Here is an 18144-nt window from a genome sequence, read left to right as displayed (position 1 = left end):
ACTTCTGGTATTAAAGTTGTATTCTGGATTAAATATATCTATCAAGCATTTGTAGATGCATGCAATTTATTGAAAATATGATAATATGAATTGCAACCTGAGAGTAAGGTAAGTAATGACAGGTTTTTAGAACAAATAACAAATTTGAATGTGTGATGTGCAGGAAACTGGGTAAATATCACTTTAAAAAAAAATTTATGACACCATTATATTGACATTTGTTAAGATTTATTTACACCGTTCAAAGAATGACAAGTTAGAATCAACTCATAAAAATGCTATGATTTCTGAAGTGATTCAGAAATTTAAGTGTTTTAAATATAATGAGTACATTAAGTCATATCAAGTAGTATTCTCATCATCACCTTCAATTTGTCCCTACATATACTTTGCAGATCACTGTAGCTAAAAACAGGTGCGGTGACTAATAATATGCAACCCACAGTGCAAGCAGCATGTGTACAAAGGGCAAGCAGATAGTCCCTCAATCAAACTGTTAATATGTTTTCTGATAATAACAATAGTAGTTCAAATCACACTGTTTCCATTCTCATTGTTTATATTTTTGGTGTAGAGGCAGATGCCCATTGCAGAAGAGCCAACGCTTAGGCACCTTAAAGGCAATCACAAACACCATGGCATTAGGAGTGCATGCTAGGAGACCAGACTGGATTTGCGCAATGTAACCTGAAACGCCAGGAACAGTGCTGGAAAAATGCCAACTGGAAAAACTTAACTTTTCAGAACACAAGCGGACAGACTTGCACACAGTGGTGAGCTCCAAGAGGCATGTGCATGGAAAAGATGAGACACAGGGTCAGAAACAGTTCATAAGAGCACTGCCTGTGGGGGAGAAGATGAAAGAGAGCTCCATAATGTTGTTTCAGCTTTTGTTGAGTGTCCAGAGAGGATCCAAACTACTGAGCGGATCATCGCCATCTGGTGGTCCCTGCAGTCCTTTTCCTTCTTGCGGATGAAGGAAGCTTTGCTTGTTAATCCGCTGCTTGCCTCGATAAGCACTATCCATAGTAAAGGCTTCGGGTGTGAGAGAAGCAAGCAGATCTAAAGATGAGGATGTGGGCGGAGAAGGGGCATGAGGTGGTGGAGACGGGGCATTAGGTGCTGTGGATGGGTGATGATTTGAGACTGGAGATGCAGGAGTGGAACCAGTGATCCCATTCCCTTGGACGCTAGGAGCTGAAGGTGACTGCGTCATGCCTGGAGAAGAGGTGCAAAAGAGGGGGGGACTGATGGAACCAGGCATAGCTTCATAACAAAGTGGGTCCTGAGAAGGTGGAAGTGACAATTCTGTAGGATCTGGTTCCACTGTGCTTGGCGCTTCGGAAACAGAGGGAATCTGGTCTTGTTCATGGTCAACACTGGGTGGTCGAATGCTAAGTTTGGCCACAGTGGCCTGTATAGAACTAAAAGGCATGTCTCCTCCCAGAACAATGTCCTGAGATTCCTGTCGGGGGTATGACTAGAAAGACATACAAAATATTAGATAAACAATCACACTGCTGTTCATTGTATAAAAAAGGCAAGTAACTAAGAAAAAAGTGGTTACCTTTAATGCAGTATTATTTGAAGTCCTGGCGCAAGGGGATGTAATTATGCCATGACGTTGCAGAACCTGCTCTGTATGTTTAAGAACAGCCTCATAGCAAAATTTGAGGTGAAGCTGTAGAGGTTTTTCAACAAAAGTACCATTAAATTATATCAACCGAATGCTCTTTGCAAAATCTCAAAACCTCATTGAAAGTGTACATTTACCTTCTCTTGCAGCATGTTCTTCCTCTGCTGCCTCATCTTCCTCACCAGCTGGATCAGGTCAGGTATACCATTACCTGCTTCAATTTCTTGCAGCGCTGCATAAAGCAGACAGAAGGCACCAGTACGGCCAACACCAGAGCTATGAGAGACAGAAACAAAAAAGTAAATGTTCTACATCTCTGCATTTTGCTTTGCCTTGTCTGTGTTCAATATAACTTGTAATGTACTTTGTGAAAAAGTATGGTACCTGCAGTGCACTATGACTGGAGTGTGTAGTGGACGCTGAAGCAGGTAATGTCCGTGGACTTCTTGAATGAAATGGATGAGGTTGGTTTTACTCTCTGGAAGACCCCTTTTTGTAAAAATAAAAAGTTATTGTTTTGAGAGGTACTAGTTTTAATAGACTGACCGTGTAAAATACTGTTTAAGAATGAGTCCTCACAGTTCAGGCCATGAAGTAAACTGAAGGTGTACAACGGTGCGTTTCAAACTTTGGTCCCGATACTCCAGTTCTATCATGCGCTCTATATGGGTAGGAGTGATCTTCTGGGTGGTCAGGGTAAGGGTGATTGGCCCCTGAGCAAATTTTTGGCCTCTCTCTGAAGGAAAGTATCTCAATACCTTTTGCTGTGGATAAAATTAAATGCATTGTAAATCATTTAAAATAATATTAAAAGCCAGTGATATTCTAGAACTTTTCATAAAAACTCATGCCAAAGGATATTTACCTTCTCCAGTTCTAGCTCAGACACTAACATGACGATTACAGAAACTTTCTGCTCGTAAACCATGAGCCAGAAGTCGGCTGAAGTGCCAATGAGGGGACCCTGTGTTGCAATGAGCCGGGGGCAGTATGGGGATAGGTCCTCAATGAAACTGGCATTGATGTAATCATCTTTACCGGAGTGCAAGACAACACGATTGCAGTCGTAAGGCATCACATCCTGATGGCGGTTCTTCATGGTGTAGCAACGGGCAATAGAGATAGAGAGCTGGCGAGTGTCCTTCTCCTGCTGCTCTTGCAGTTCTTTCCAGTGGGCATCAAGTTTCGACAGTCCTCCCTCCCATGTTGGGCGCTCTAAGGATTGAATTGTTGATCTAAACCGTTCTAGCTGTGCACTGAGTTTCGAGACCCTCTCTGGTGCTTGGTAAGGGTCACCCTGGATAAGTCTCACACCCTCAGCTTTTTTTCTGTGATGTTCCTCCTGAGGGTCAACTTTTGTGGGTAGTAAGACATTTGCGATGTCCTTAGTGCCTCCATGCTGGCTCTCGGGGCTTGAGGAAAGCAAGTCATCAGTACTAGAGTTCTGTCGCTGAAACAAAGTGGACTCAGATGAAGTCATGGCACCAGTGGGTGCTGGAGCCTGAACTGAAGACTGTGGCAATGTTGCTCTTCCAACTTGGGTTAGAGCAGGAGATGGTCGCTGGGTGACCATACCAAGGGAGGGAGGACCAGGAGAGGGAGAAGGTGATGGGGCAGGAGAAGGTAGCACATGAGGCTGGGGTGCACCTGGTGCTCCTGAGGATGGAGGTATCATGCTTTGAGGCCCTGGGGGAGCAGCAGCTACAGGATGCTGCATTGGTCCAGAAGGAGTGTTCCCACTTTGTGGAACAGCATAAGATATTGGTCCTCCTGGGGGTAGCTGTTGTGCGACTACAGGCTGTGAAGTGGGGGGATGGGACTCTGGCTGCAGAGCTGCCACCGACTGATTTGATACCATAGGAGTACCTCCAGGAAAACTCAAAGGTGCAGAGCTAGGAGGAATGGTTGGCTGAGGTTTGTAGATATTGTGAGGGATTGCTGGAGGACAGGACTGGGGAAGGATTTGAGGATGAGATTGGTTTTGATGCTGTGAAGGATTGCTAGGGTGTATTTGGATCTGTGATGAATGAGGGCCATGTGGGACCTGAGGTTGAACAGGAATAGTAGCCCTCCCAGGGACTGCCGGGTACGCTGGCTGTTGGTTGGGTTGATGAGAAGGAATTATCTGTGACTGGGGGCAGTAAGATTGGGATACTGAGGGCATTTGTGAATGAGAGGAAGGAGACATGTGAGTGGTTGGTGCAAGCATTTGTGGCTGCTGGGGAGGAGTCATCTGTTTTGAGGCAGAAGGTATCTGCATATGCGGTTCAGGGCCTAAATGATGAGAGGATGGGGGTATCTGGGGGTGATGAGGACCTGGTAATTGGCTGAAGTAAGGTGTTTGGGGCTGTGAAGCAGAAGGAATCTGTTGACTGACGTGTGCTAAGTGTGACATTGACACAGGAGGCCCCGGTTGGGAGGATGGTGGCATCTGTGAAGGCATGCCTGGATGGGGAATCTGGCCTGGAGTGACAATGTTAACTTGTGGAGATTGGGACTTCGGATTAAAAGAGAAGGGGGGGTAACCCTGATGAGGCTGCATATGGTTAGCAGGAGCTCTAAACTGTCCTTGGATTTGAGGTTGATGAAAGTTTGGTGGTCCTGGTTGTCTTACTTGAGCTATGTACTGTGGGAACTGAGGCTGGTGCCCAGGCAAAGGTTTAGGCATTTGCTGTTGAGTTGGTACAGGTGGGTAAAATGGCTGCTGTTGACTTTGACCACCCTGTTGAGCAAATACCTGCTGAGGTTGAGGTTGAGGCTGGTGATGATGGGCTGGCATTGCCTGTGGAGTTTGGTTTATGGAAACAACAGGTTGGTGCATGTACTGGACATGGGGTGTCATCTGAGGTGGAGCTCCATACACTGATGACACTGGTGGCATCTGTTGGTGTTGGCCTGGAGAAGGCATAACTGCCTGGATAGATGCAGGACTGTAGCTTGGAATAGGTGTCTGTACACTATCCACTGTAGTGGTAGAAGGTCGGACTGAAGTGACTGATGGGCCGGGTTGGTTCTGTGAAGATGGAGGGTAGTACCCAGACACAGATGGTGGTGGAAAGACCTGATGGTTGGGCAATTGTGGGAACTGTTGTTGTGCCAGAGGAGGCTGAGGAAGACTGTGACTGAAACTCTGAGACAGGGGAGGTGTTGGAAAACAGGAGATCTGAGCAAGAACTTCAGGAGGCGGTAAATTTGGAGGAAATCTGGTTTGAGTATAGAGTAAAGCTGAGTTAGCTCCAGGCCAGCGCAGAATAGAGCTAGCAGCAGCTCCAGAACGTGCAGCATGATGACCAGATGGTGGAATGGTAAGTCCAGGAGGCAGGCTGCGTAGCTCTTCTGGGAGATCTCCACCAAGGGCTAGGATAGCAGCACTCAGCTCTGCCAGTTCAGGGTCATTTAAGTTGGCATGATCCACACTTTGGCCTTGCTTCGGGGGTGGTTTTGGGGCAGTGGGTCTTTGGGGCACCTTTTTTTTTAGCTCTCTGTCAAACGTTAAGAAGAGTCAAATTACAACTAAAATTTTACAAATTAAATGAAACTTTCTATTAAAAACAAGACATTATGTAAGACCAAGAGTTTTGTGTGCAAAGAACGATACAACTGAGTAAACATATTGATGATCAAACTCATAATTACTTTTCCATTATGGCTTGTCTCTCTTCTTTCCGAGTCTTGCAGACAGTCTTGGCTTTCTCCAACAGGCGAGAGGCCTTTGTTTCTAGGTCTTCATAAAACTCTTTGCCCTCCTGAGATTTCTTCATTAAATCTTCATAGGCCTCATAGGAGGCCACAAGCATCTGTACAGTGCTGTTCCATCTAAAAAGTAAATAGACACCATTTATATCTTTTGGAAGTATACTGATGAACTATGAAGATAAATCTTCCGTTCAAGATGCTTAACTATTTTATTAATTTATTATTATTATTATTATTATTATTAATTTAGTTTTTGATTTTCTTTAGTCTTGTGCAAAAAAAAATATAATTCTGTCATCAATGTCATAAATGTATGTATGCATGTTTGTAATAGCTCCTAAAAAAATTCCTTGTGTGTTTGCACACACTTGAAACAAAGCAAATACTGATTCTGATGATGCTAAACTTAGTAAAGTTTATGCATATTTGTCATGTAAATGTAATTCCTTTGAGTCATACTTATGTTCAGTTTCTGCCAGGCCCTTGCGCACAGTGGCATACTGTACATTAGCTTCTGTCAGTGCCTTCAGGATATTCTCTTGAGCTGTCAGGTTCTGATCAATGTATACTTTCACCTGCTCATACTTCTTAAGCTGCTCCTCAAAGAGTTTCTATGAGGGAAAAGTAAGCATAGATAAAACTATAATACAGTGACTGATGTCTAATACAATCCCTTTAAAAAATAAGTTGCAGAGTCATGTAAAGCCCATACCTTCACGTCAGCACGCTCAGTTGTTACCAGAGAAGTAGTGATGTCATCATGCTGAATGAGGTCTCTAAGCTGCTTTTCCAGGGAGCTTCGTTGGTCCCGCATTTCTTGCACTTTACCCAAAATTCTCTTCATAGTCTGGAGACCTGCCATCTCATCTGAAAATGACAAAAAATTATAATTCTCATAAACATACATAACATGATTTTTCACGTGAATTATTTAAGTCATAAAGCACCCACCCTCACTAAGTTGAGGTTTCGGCAATGCCTCTTTAAGCGTGTCTAGTGGTCCACCGAGGAGTCTCAGATTGCTGATGTGCAGATTCATGGCCCGGTGAAGTTCTGTGTTGGTAAAGCTGGCTTTTTCGTGTGCCTCAAAATACTTTTCCAGGTCTCTCCGCAGCTCGGCCAGAGCTGAGGGCCGTTCTGGGACAGCCTGCTTCCCAGCAGCCTCTTCTAAACTTTGCTCCTCTGCCTCATCCTCATCTAATACATCTCGAATCTCGCGCAGAGAGCCTTCTACATCGGTGAACACACCTGAGAGGACTGAGGAGGGAGGAAAATGAGTTAAATACAAGAGTTTAGACTTTTCTAACATTTTACTATACTTTTTTAAAGAGCTTTAAATAGCTTGAATTGAGATGCACAACTTTATTTAATAATAAAAGCTTAAGTAATCAGCTTTAATTACTAGTAACATAAAAATACCATGAAAAAGGACTTTGAAGTGACGCCACTAACCCTGCATTGACTGGATAAGGTTTTTTACAGTATCAGGTCTCACACTCAAGGCAGCACATTTTTCCATCAGCACAGAAGGAAGGGTATTATACATCTCCATATTGTCAACTGACTCAGGGTCCAGACCGAGAGAGTCCATGAACTGTCTGTAGGAATATGACAATTGAGACATTGAGATGCATACTATGTGTTTTGTATGAAATTACTTTAACCTTTTTACACTCACTCTAATGTTTCATTCTTGTTGTCTATTTTTGCCATGACATCTCTTAGCAGGTTGGCCTTCTCTTCACTGTAATTTTAACAGAAAAATAAAGTTTTTAAACCATATTAGATAGCACAGGGGAACTGACAATTATTAGAATGAGGAACTGTTGAATGGTGTGTGTGTGTGTATCTATCTATCTAAAATATTTAAACCTGTAAAGAGAGGAGGCCTCATGGGCAGCCATGGGCACCAGCTTTGCAAAAATGTCTGGCCCAGTGACAGTGGGGTCTGTTGGGTTTACAGGCAAGGCTTTCACCAGTGGGGCCCCTGTGATAGAAGCAGGAAAGCATAAACTCCTAGGGCAGTTTTAAATCTTTCCACTCTTACTCATTTATTTATTTTTTACCTGCAGCAAATATTAAGCTAATGGAACCATTGCACTTCTTCTAGTCATACCATATAATGAATCAGTGACATCCCAATGCAGTTACAAAGCACTACAACAATTGTTGGCTAAAATACCTTTCACTGAGGTCAGTGTCTCCAGAGGTGGCACAGATTCATGGTAAATGAAGTCATTGTCTTTTTGGGCAGAATTAAATCTAAAATGAAATGTGACATGAGAAGTGACAAATGAGCTTCCTGTGACTTTTTATACAAAATGAATTATGCCTTATGGTGAGTTAAGCATAACATTCTCTTCTCACTTTCCACCAATTACATCCATGGTAAATCTAAGGGCTTCCTGTACACTGTCTGGCTGACCCTTAGCCAACTTAATTGCCTCGCTGAGTTTGTCTACTGAGCTTTGAAGGTAAGCAACCTGTTGAAAAAGAAATCAAGTATTAGATTAGATTAAAAAGGTTTACAAAACAGCCGTTTCTTTCTGGGTTCGTTTCAAACTTATCTCAAAAACATCCTCTTCCTCTTTATATATATAATAGGTTTTTAAAATGGTTTCATGGTAAACTATACGAGATAAGATAAACTGGACTTCCTTAAAAAAAAAGATCTTTCTGTGGACAAGAGGCTAAGATGAGGTTGAAACAAGTTCTCCAAGCCAAAGAGCACAGATGGCAACTAACTGAAACAGAAGACAGAAAAACAGGCATGTTGTACCCTCTCTCCATACTTCTGCTGCTCTTCAGCCTGTTTCCCCATGTGCAACTGTTGAGAGAACAAGGATTTGTACGACTTGCTTAGAAACATAAAAAACATGCTCTGTAGTTAGTCCAAACTCCGTTTGAATAGAAGACTCACATGAGCAACTGCAGCAAAGTAGTAAATCTTCATTTGCACTAATTTCTTCCAGTCTTTCTGTATCTTTCCTAACATTGAAGCAGTTTCTGAGTTCTCCAGAGCTCTGCATGCCTCTTTGTAATAGTCCACCACCTGAAGACAAAATATTTAATATCCAAACATATCCTACATATCACACTGCCAGCAAATTGGATATATATATATAGCTATTTGCATTCTCAATTTAGTAAAAAAAAAATTCCTAAGGAGAAACGTGAAAACCCTTAACTAATCTTTGTCATGAATTTACCTTCATTTCAAGCCAAGGTAATTTTAAACGTTTGGGAAAAAAAATAAGGAAGTACCTGGGCACTTATCCGAGCGACGAGAAAGCTCTTCCTGTTGTCCAACATTGATTTTTCCAACAGGCACTCTTGGGCCTGACCCTGAAAAAGGCAGTTGGTACTTTAGCCCTAATCTACAGCATAGCATAAAGATGAAAATGCACACCCTTATGATAGCAGGTGAGTGAAACTAACAAAAGCTCATACCAGCATGAGGTTGATGTTGAGATTGAGGATCTGGTGACTCATGTCCACACTGAAGTTGTGGCTGAAGTGATCTCTCAAGTAGGTGAACGCTCCAGCCGAGCACTGGAAGTGTGTGCAAGATACTTTCATTCCCTAACAGTGAAGGGAAAAGGGACAGTTAGGAATAATCCTTTAGCTGCAAATAGCTGTAATTAATTATGTGTTCCAGATCAGTAAAAATAACATTCACATAACTGCTTGAAATCATCTGATTTTCCCACATAGTCACAGCCTCACATGGCACACCCACGGACACCTCACACTCACAGTCTGCTCGCTGACTGATCAATGCATATTGCTCTCAGAACTAAAGCATTTTCTCAATCTGGTGTCATGTAAAATGGTGGCGAAGTAACACTGTACCACAGAAAAATTCTGTTCTGTTATTGAAATTTTCTTAAAGTTGGCATGAAATGGAAACTCACACTATTTTCCTATTGCTTCTCATTGATTTTTAATGTGAATGTTCTATCCATGCGTATGTTTTATTTGTAATTTGTGAATAAGCGCTAAAATATAAATATTTATTTTTCAGCCTGATGATATACGTAGCTGAAACAGCAATTCTGACATGATGCATTAAATCACATGATATTTCATTCGGTGTATGTATGCTATGTCTTCTCTAATTCAGTTCACCTCTTCAGACACCCTGTTGTCCATGGCTCCCAACATTGAATGGAGTGCTCCTACAACATGGAAAACATGACCTGAATCAGGAAACAAGCCTGATTCTGAACAATGACCGCCTCTCAACAACACTGTAGTTATTTTAATCACAGACAATGCAGTCATTGACTAGAGGAATAATACGTATCAGTCTATACTAGCTCACCCAGATTATAAAGGATGCAGGCCTGCTCATAGCAGATGTCCTCATGGGTCACTGTCTTCCCAGAAAATATCTCTGTCCTATATATTAAACATTAAAAGTTTAAGGGAAAGACAAAAAGTCAACAAAAAGCAGTATATGAGAGGGAAATAAGATGGATGGGTTGGTGCCCTCACCAGGAAATAGGCACAGCAGCTTCCTGCTCCAATCCCAAAGGCACACGACTCTGAAGATAGTGCAGTTGCCCGAAGTACTTCCTTAAGGTGCTGCAGCCTTCAAAGTCTCGTGTGACATTCACAGCACTCTAGAAAGCCAAGACAATGAAGATAATGAAGAAATGCATGAACATAGACGTCTATGGGTTGCTTAAAGGAACACTCCGACTTTTTGGGACTTTAGCTTATTCACAGTATCCCCCAGAGTTAGATAAGTCCATACATACCTTTTTCATTTCTGTGCGTTCTGTAAATGTTATTTGAGGCACCCACCGTTAGCCTAGCTTAGCACAAAGACTGGATGTAAATGGATACTGTTAGCACAGTAATCCCAATAAGTGACAAAATAATGCAAACATTTTCCTATTTACATGTTGTGATCTGTATAGTCACAGCGTGTACAAATAACAAGGCTATATGAGACAAAGACAATTTTTAATCATATAAATACTGGGAACTATATTCTCACTAGGCGTAGGAGCACAGCTAACGTTACTTGGGCGGAGTGGATACTTGGGCGGAGTGATTAGCGCAGCACACGAGACGAGCCGTGGTCAGGAACAGAGAGTTCGCTCAGAGTTGGAGTAATAGAGTCAGCAATTACTAGATAGTACATTTATAGTGTACAATCATGGGTGTTTGCTGTATTGTAAAGAGCTGCGACAATAAACAGGGGAGACCAGGTAATACTATGATGTTTCATAGAATTCCAACCCAAAACGCTGACCTGATGAATCGATGGCTACTTGCTCTGGAAATAGATCCAAACACACCTGTAACACCATCACAAAGTATTTCGTTTGCTCTGAACATTTTACTGTGGAAAAAATCCAAGTTGCCACACGGACCATGAAACGTGTGCTAAAGGATACAGCCATCCCATCGATAATAAAGACAGGACAAATTGGATCACCTGCTGCTGCGGTAAGTGTTCCGTTAAGTTTTGAGATGACTAACATAGCCATACTGTAATAGTGCCATGCTAATGTAATAACCTTAGTAGTGACACTATCACGTGAATAGGGGCTCCGTGTATCCCCTTTATTGTTATTATTGTGTTGTCATGAACACACTGCTCATGATTATTATAAAAAAAATCACTTACTTGGTGGACAGCTGACCATTAGGTCCACTCGGCATGGGGCGTTTCTTCCAGTTGATCTTGTCACAATGGCGAAAAAAACGACAAGTGGCGGGTGTATTAGGGCAGAGAAATCTTCCGTGGTAGTGACGCAAATATTTTGATTGTCATCAAGCCTTGACAGTGATGGCAATACCCGGTCCCATTCATTACAACAAAGGCATTCGGTTTCTGTCGGCATAGGTTGGCATATTCCACATTTACAGCACCAGTCTGTGTTCGTTCTGATTCTCCCTTCGACATCTTGTCTTACAGCTTCCAAAGTTTGTAACTCCTCGTCTGTGTGTTCTGGCTCAAAACTATATGGTTCTGGATCTTGGTTTGATACACAGTAAAATTCCTCTGAGTCTGACAATTCCTCAAAGTCAGCCATGATCACGAGTCACGTCTAGCTAGTCACTTGTTTTGTTTAAGGAACCATCAACAGCGCGTCTCGTGTGCTGCGCTAATCACTCCGCCCAAGTAGCCACTCCGCCCAAGTAACGTTAGCTGTGCTCCTAGTGAGAATATAGTTCCCAGTATTTATATGATTAAAAATGGTCTCTGTCTCATATAGCCTTGTTATTTGTACACGCTGTGACTGTACAGATCACAACATGTAAATAGGAAAATGTTTGCATTATTTTGTCACTTATTGGGATTACTATGCTAACAGTATCCATTTACATCCAGTCTTTGTGCTAAGCTAGGCTTGCGGTGGGTGCGTCAAATAACACTTACAGAACGCACAGAAATGAAAAAGGTATGTATGGACTTATCTAACTCTGGGGGATACTGTGAATAAGCTAAAGTCCCAAAAAGTCGGAGTGTTCCTTTAACTGGTAGTGCATGGTGATAGAAATGTTAAGTGTGATTTTCAGGGAAGACATGTGACATGATGACTTAGGGTATGCCTTGAATGCACACTAATATTTACCTGTCTCAACTGCTCCAGTTTCTTCAACTGCTCATTATAATGGTCAGGATCTTCACCGTAGTTCTTCAGTATGAACTAGGAAAAATTGAAAATGTATATATGAATGATCAAAAGATCAAAGCAATGGCGTCTTCCGGTCTTTCTGGGCATTAATGTGACCATGTAATCAGTACAATACAAATAACAAAATAAATAAATCTAATATTCGGTGCTTATTTGATTAGTGATGTATAAATTGTGCAAAAATCATAATTATTTCTTATTTATTTTATGCCATAACTGTTCTTGGTCTTACTTTTTTCTTTTTTGAAAAATTCCTGTTTATTTCCACGATTAAAAAAAAATCTTAGAAAAATCTCGATAAGCAGTTAAGCATTGGCAATCAAAATAATTATTTTTATTTAATTTATTTTGGACACTTAAGGATACCATTCAATACAACATAGATACAATTTTAAAAGATCACAAACACTGTTACAGCTTAAAACATTTGAGAGTAAAGAGACAATGAAGATCATAATTAGGCTTCATCCTGGAATCTACAAGAAGAAAGCTGTGGTTCCTCTTGAACCCTTGACTCACTAAACTATTTTAGTATTGTTATTTTGTTTACATTCAGCACTGTCAATAATAACCATGCAAAAACATAAACAACCTGAACCTGCTACTCCCCCTTTGGCCTAGTTTGTCGGGAAAGGATCTGATAAACTAACATGACACGAGCTGATAAAAATTCCTGAGAGCTGGAAGGAAGTGATGGATAGGAAGTTTAACACAATAATATATGCATTTAATTCACTACCACACAAAGTTATTTTAATGTGTCCTCAAGCAGGGACACTGCAGTAATTCCAGAGGAACCAATGATGATTATAAATAAGCAGATATTCATGACTTTAGTGGCATGTCATTGCATTCCATAACATAACATGTCTGTATTTAGTGATCAGAAAACAAATAGCACAAGAGTAGATCATTCCTATGGTGATTTTTTTGTCATTTAAGAGTTTAACATCACCAGTCGACATTCACATTCATTACAGGAAAATACAATATGAAGATTATTTAAACCATCCTCTTTTGTATTCCACAAAAGGAAAGACAAAACATTTGGCGAATGACACCCGGGTAAGTAAATAATGACACATTTTGGGTTAATGACAGACATATTTTTGGTGGAACTGTTCCTTTAAGAAAACACAGAATAGCTCACGTACTACCTGAAAAACAAGGCCCTGGACTCGAATTTGAGTTTTGGAGTAGATCACTTAAGGTTTTTTTTTTTTTTTTTTTTTTTTTTTAGCTTAAACAGGATCAGTGACTGCAGTGGGTGTCTGATCAGGTCTGTCTGGTCCCTCACCTGTTTGACAGTCGGGCTGAACTCAAACTCTCCTGCCTCCTTCAGATCCAGCCAGATCATCGGCATTCGCGGCACGGCTTCCATCGCAGCCGCCGACTAAACTAGAACAGAAGTATAGCGATCACGCAGCTGGAAAGAGAGCTGCGGAAATATTGTTTTCTATTTTACAGCTCTAAACGTCTTTCATGTCCCCATATTCACCCATACAGGAAGTGATTACAGCTTCCGGAAGTGACATCATGATATCTGACCTCTGAATCTGGGAAATGTGGTCCTGCAAAAAAAAAAAAATAATAATAATAATAATATTAACAAAATTAATAATAATAATAATAAATAAATAAAATTAAAGAAATAAATAACTAATGAAATTTTATACAAAAACAAAAAGCACAACATTTTAGTCCTTGTTTAAAGATATGATTTAGCATTATTATTTTGCTATTCTTTGTGTACATAAATACATATGTATGTTTTACTGAGTTTTTTGTGCTCCCAGGTGTTGTCAGTGATCAGTGTGTGTTATCCTCCTCTGAACTGTCCCGTGATGTGATCCAGTGTCACTATAGACTAGATTTACATATTCACATGAGCAACACGTACAGCAAGTGCGATGAGAAAAAAATTGGCACAGATGATCCTGGAGTGAACATTTTAGTAGACGGTAAATATAAAAGATTTACTCTAATTACTTCTTGATGCTTTTGTTGTTGTTTTGTTTGTTTTGATTAAGGGAGTATAGGGTTGAGTATAGAGACCTGTTCTCACTATTAGCCAGTTGCCTAATATATTGGCAGTTTATTAGTACCTCTAAAGCACATATTCTTCATGACCATATTTTACATATTATACAACTACCTTACTAACTATTAATAAACAGCAATCTAAGAGTTTATTGTTAATGGTTTGTTGATAGCGACAATTGGACCTTAAAAGAAAGTGTGACCACATTTTCATATCTACACAATCATATTCATATTTTGAAAATATATTTCCATGACTTTTGTCAGTGGAACATGAAATGAGTAATTTAGCAGAATGTCTGTTCTTTTCGATACTATTATGTGAATGGTGACCAGTCAAGTTTTAGTGGTTTAATGTCTGTAAATTTCTCCCACAACATAAGAGGTACTGATGCTATTTTAGATTGTATTTCAGGTGTAAAACATTTACAAAGAAATTATACCTTGACTAAAAGGATAAGTTGTCAAAAATGTATTTATCTTTATAACTTCAGAGCATGTTTTACATCTATAGATGGGAAAATAATGTCAAGAAACTTTTTGGTTCTTTTGTGGGACCATCAGTGCTAATGAAATTAGGAAGGAAATGGAAATCAGCATCCGTCATAGCAACTTCTCTCTCTCTCTCTCTCTCTCTCTCTCTCTCTCTCTCTCTCTCTCACTCTCTCTCTCTCTCTCTCTCTCTCTATCTCTTGCGTTTTGTTTGACACTCTGCATAAAACATCTTCCGTAAGCTAAATTACAATGCTGCTAATTATTCTGCTTCTTCTGCCTGGTAAGAAAATATTTTCTTATGTATTTTGTACATTTTGCTTGTTGACCATTTTTCTTTCTTTATTTTTTATTAATTGATTTAATTTATATCAAATTATAATAAACTGAACATTTATTGACGATATAAAATGAAGACCAAATCTTAGGCCACTAAAATGTTATTTTGTGTTCTTTTTATTTTCTAATGATATCTAGATGTTTTTTAATATCTGGTGTATATGGAGTTCCCATCTTCTCGCTTGATTAGTGACAGAATCTTGAATATCTCTTATTTATTTAAGCCACAGCTTTTCTTTATTATACTTTTTATGGTTTTAATGCTTTTTTATGTGGTCTCAGACTTGTGGACTTCACTGTACTCTGATATTGCTGATTGATTCATTATTTAAAACATTTCTTAAAACTGGCATAATAGATATTTTAGATATCTGTAACAGATGTTGTCTGAAGAGATCTGATTAAACTATCTACAGTAAGAGATACTCTGAATAAATCAAGTGTTCTGTGCTCCTCAGGTGTTCTCAGTAATCAGTGGAGAGTGAGTTATGTTTCTCTGAGTCCGGTCTGTGCTGCGAGGGGATCCAATGTTTCTATTAACTGTAGATATAAATATCCAGATGGTCAACAAGTACAGCGAGTGATGTGGTGTTCAATGAGATCAAACCATGGCAGGTGTATGGTTAAGCCGTATGTTTATGATAGTGAATCCAACAATAATCAAAAGACCATCCAATACATTGGAGACAAAACCTCAAATTGTTCTCTTTTGATCAGTAATATTGATCAAACACATTCTGGAGAGTATAAATTCAGATTTATAACCAATGACGACAAATATACAGGAGATCCTGGAGTGAACATTTTAGTAGACAGTAAATATAAAAGATTTACTCTAAAAATTACTTCTTGATGCTTTTAATGTTTTGTTTAAAATAAATCTGCCAGTTAATTTTTGTTTGTTTGTTTGATAGATTTAAGAGTGTCCATGAGCAGATCAAGAGAAAATGGAAGCACAATAGTTGGAGACTCTCTGAATTTGACGTGCACACTCAGCTGTTCTGGTAATTTAGCTGATGTTCAGTGGTTTAAGAATCGTGATCTGATTCGACACTCAGAGCCCGTCCTCACCTTCAGCAGAATAACAGCTGAAGACTCGGGGAATTACGCTTGTTCTTTGAGAAACTATAAAACAACTGTATCTGAAGAAATTACCATTCACATTGAAGGTTGGTTAAACATATATATATATATATATATATATATATAATTAACATTTTCATATTCACACAATCATATTTACATTTAATAAATGAGATAATTGACAATAAATGGTATCTTTTTCTGGTCCTCAGCAGATGTCACAGAGTTTCCAATCGTTCTGATTATTGTGGTGATTTTAGTCTCTCTTGTTTTCATCACTGCAGCTGTGATTCTTATAAGAAGGTATGACATTTTGATTTGTTTGTACTTACACCAATATATTATTAATCTCTCAGTCAATCTGAATGAAACATTAATTGATTATTCCACAAGTCAAGTCATCTTTATTCATAGTGCTTTATACAATAGAGATTGTTTCAAAGCTGCTTAAATAAGAAAGTAACAGGATCGATGATTCAAACATCACCAAAAATGAGACAAATCCAAATTCTATGAATTATCATTTAAGGAAATTTTTGCATCCATTTCTTCGTGCATAAAGATCATGATACATCACACCAGCATTAGGTGGGAAGGAAGACTTCTGTCCTTCTAGTCTGTCCGGCAGCTGAAAAACTTATATTAGAAAGAAGAATGAAGAAAAGAGATGATTTGGTGCATCTGTGCATTGTGTGTAGTTGTCAGGAGAGTTTTGTAATGTTGGTGAGGGTCAGTGGATAAGGCTTATGACACAGTGCTGGTGAACTGCAGCCAAAATAAATTACATCAGATCACTTCATGTTTATATATATATATATATATATATATATATATATATATATATATATATATATATATATATATATATATATATATATATATATATAAGGAATCATTAAATAAATAATTCTGTCACATTTTCTTTTACAAGGAAAGCAAAAACTCAAGTAAAACCGAAGAAGAAGAGAGAAGAAGCCAAGCATTCTCTTTACTGCACTCTTCAAAAAAATGTAAATATGAAACCTAAATATAAATGCCCTGTTGAAAGGACCAGCTTCTCAACCAACTTCTTGTTTGGTCAAACAACTTCATCAGAAGCTGAGCTAAACTGGTCTTTTCAGCAGGGTAGGCGTGAAATAGAAAAAAAAAATGTGTCAGTTAGGCCTATATTTAAAGACATGTTCTGTTCATCTGTTTGCTGTTAGGATGATGCAGTTTACTCGACCATCACAAACCCACAAGAAACCAAAGATGTGTTGCAGGAAGTGTGACGCTTCAAGTGTGAGATTTCAAGAGACACATCAATGTGGTCATTTTTCAATTATTTATTTTTATTCTCACCAGTAGTTATGGAGATGATGTTACATGATTCACGATTCATCATATTTAAGAAACATATTTGTCCATCTTGACATAATATTGCTAGTAAATATGAGTTTGTGTGTGTTTCACTGAAATGATCTTCTTCATTTCTAGGTCTGCAAACACAAAGCAGCAAAATGAGAGTCTGGTTTTGTCTACATTGTTTTGACCAAATGTCTTCTTTCTAAGATAAAACATGAAATCACCTACATTGTGTTTAATTACTCAGTAAAATAAATGAAGTTAATGAAAAATCCCTAACATGATTGGAAGCAAACATGTGTCTACTGTACAGTTTGTGTGTTTTCAGCTCTAATGTGAAGAGCCGCCTCTGCCAAATATAACTGTGCTTCTTTGAACCTTTTAAGATTGATAAAATAATTTTTGTGGCAGCTGTAAAGGACGATGTTTAGAGTTGAGATTAGGCAGTTCGGATAAAGAAAGCATTTCCATAGCAATGACTCCTGACTTCATCTGCCAGCCGAAACACGATAAAGCACAACATGTTTTTTCTGGTTCTTTCTTGTTTGAAAACATGAATACGAATGCTTCTTGTTTGCTGATTTGCTGCAGTTGGTTTGAGTTTGAGCTGGTTTGGTTTGGTTTAAAGAGTTTATTTAACACTCATAAAATTTAATTAATGTCAATTTTTTAATAGAAATTTTTGAAATACTCTTTCAGAATCTAAGAAATATAGCAAAGGAGGGTTTATATTGGTTCCATTTACATGATGTGTAAATTTACCCACCAAAATGATCATGTTTAGTCACAATATATATATATATATATATATATATATTGCAACCAAAACTTATAGATATCATCACAGCAGAAGTAAAA

At 39.0% G+C, this 18144-nt stretch overlaps 1 protein-coding gene across 7 annotated transcripts in view; it reads right to left on the bottom strand.

Moving 5' to 3' along the window:
• Positions 1–206: 206 nt before the first annotated feature.
• LOC128030454 (tyrosine-protein phosphatase non-receptor type 23) overlaps positions 207–18144 on the bottom strand; it is a 70946-nt gene continuing 53008 nt past the window's right edge. For 2 of the 7 annotated variants that reach the window (XM_052618105.1, XM_052618108.1), the window contains 22 exons: positions 9830–9957; positions 9657–9733; positions 9461–9510; positions 8783–8914; positions 8597–8677; positions 8253–8384; positions 8112–8159; positions 7700–7815; positions 7515–7594; positions 7205–7319; positions 7011–7076; positions 6785–6930; positions 6284–6589; positions 6045–6199; positions 5792–5943; positions 5273–5452; positions 2502–5118; positions 2216–2400; positions 2021–2125; positions 1774–1912; positions 1568–1681; positions 207–1480 (listed from right to left, as the gene is read on the bottom strand). In XM_052618105.1, coding sequence (XP_052474065.1) covers positions 884–1480; positions 1568–1681; positions 1774–1912; positions 2021–2125; positions 2216–2400; positions 2502–5118; positions 5273–5452; positions 5792–5943; positions 6045–6199; positions 6284–6589; positions 6785–6930; positions 7011–7076; positions 7205–7319; positions 7515–7594; positions 7700–7815; positions 8112–8159; positions 8253–8384; positions 8597–8677; positions 8783–8914; positions 9461–9496 — 5502 coding nt within the window. In that variant the 5' untranslated portion in view covers positions 9497–9510; positions 9657–9733; positions 9830–9957 and the 3' untranslated portion in view covers positions 207–883. Of the gene's footprint in view, positions 1481–1567; positions 1682–1773; positions 1913–2020; positions 2126–2215; positions 2401–2501; positions 5119–5272; positions 5453–5791; positions 5944–6044; positions 6200–6283; positions 6590–6784; positions 6931–7010; positions 7077–7204; positions 7320–7514; positions 7595–7699; positions 7816–8111; positions 8160–8252; positions 8385–8596; positions 8678–8782; positions 8915–9460; positions 9511–9656; positions 9734–9829; positions 9958–11925; positions 12001–13285; positions 13519–18144 lie in introns of those variants that run through there. The other 5 variants (XM_052618102.1, XM_052618101.1, XM_052618100.1 and 2 more) reach the window with 4 other exon arrangements.

This window comes from Carassius gibelio, chromosome A16 (assembly GCF_023724105.1).
Source record: "Carassius gibelio isolate Cgi1373 ecotype wild population from Czech Republic chromosome A16, carGib1.2-hapl.c, whole genome shotgun sequence".
NCBI classification, from domain to species: domain Eukaryota; kingdom Metazoa; phylum Chordata; class Actinopteri; order Cypriniformes; family Cyprinidae; genus Carassius; species Carassius gibelio.
The sequence above is the reverse complement of the archived record's forward strand: the minus strand, read 5'-3'. Positions and strand labels throughout refer to the sequence as shown.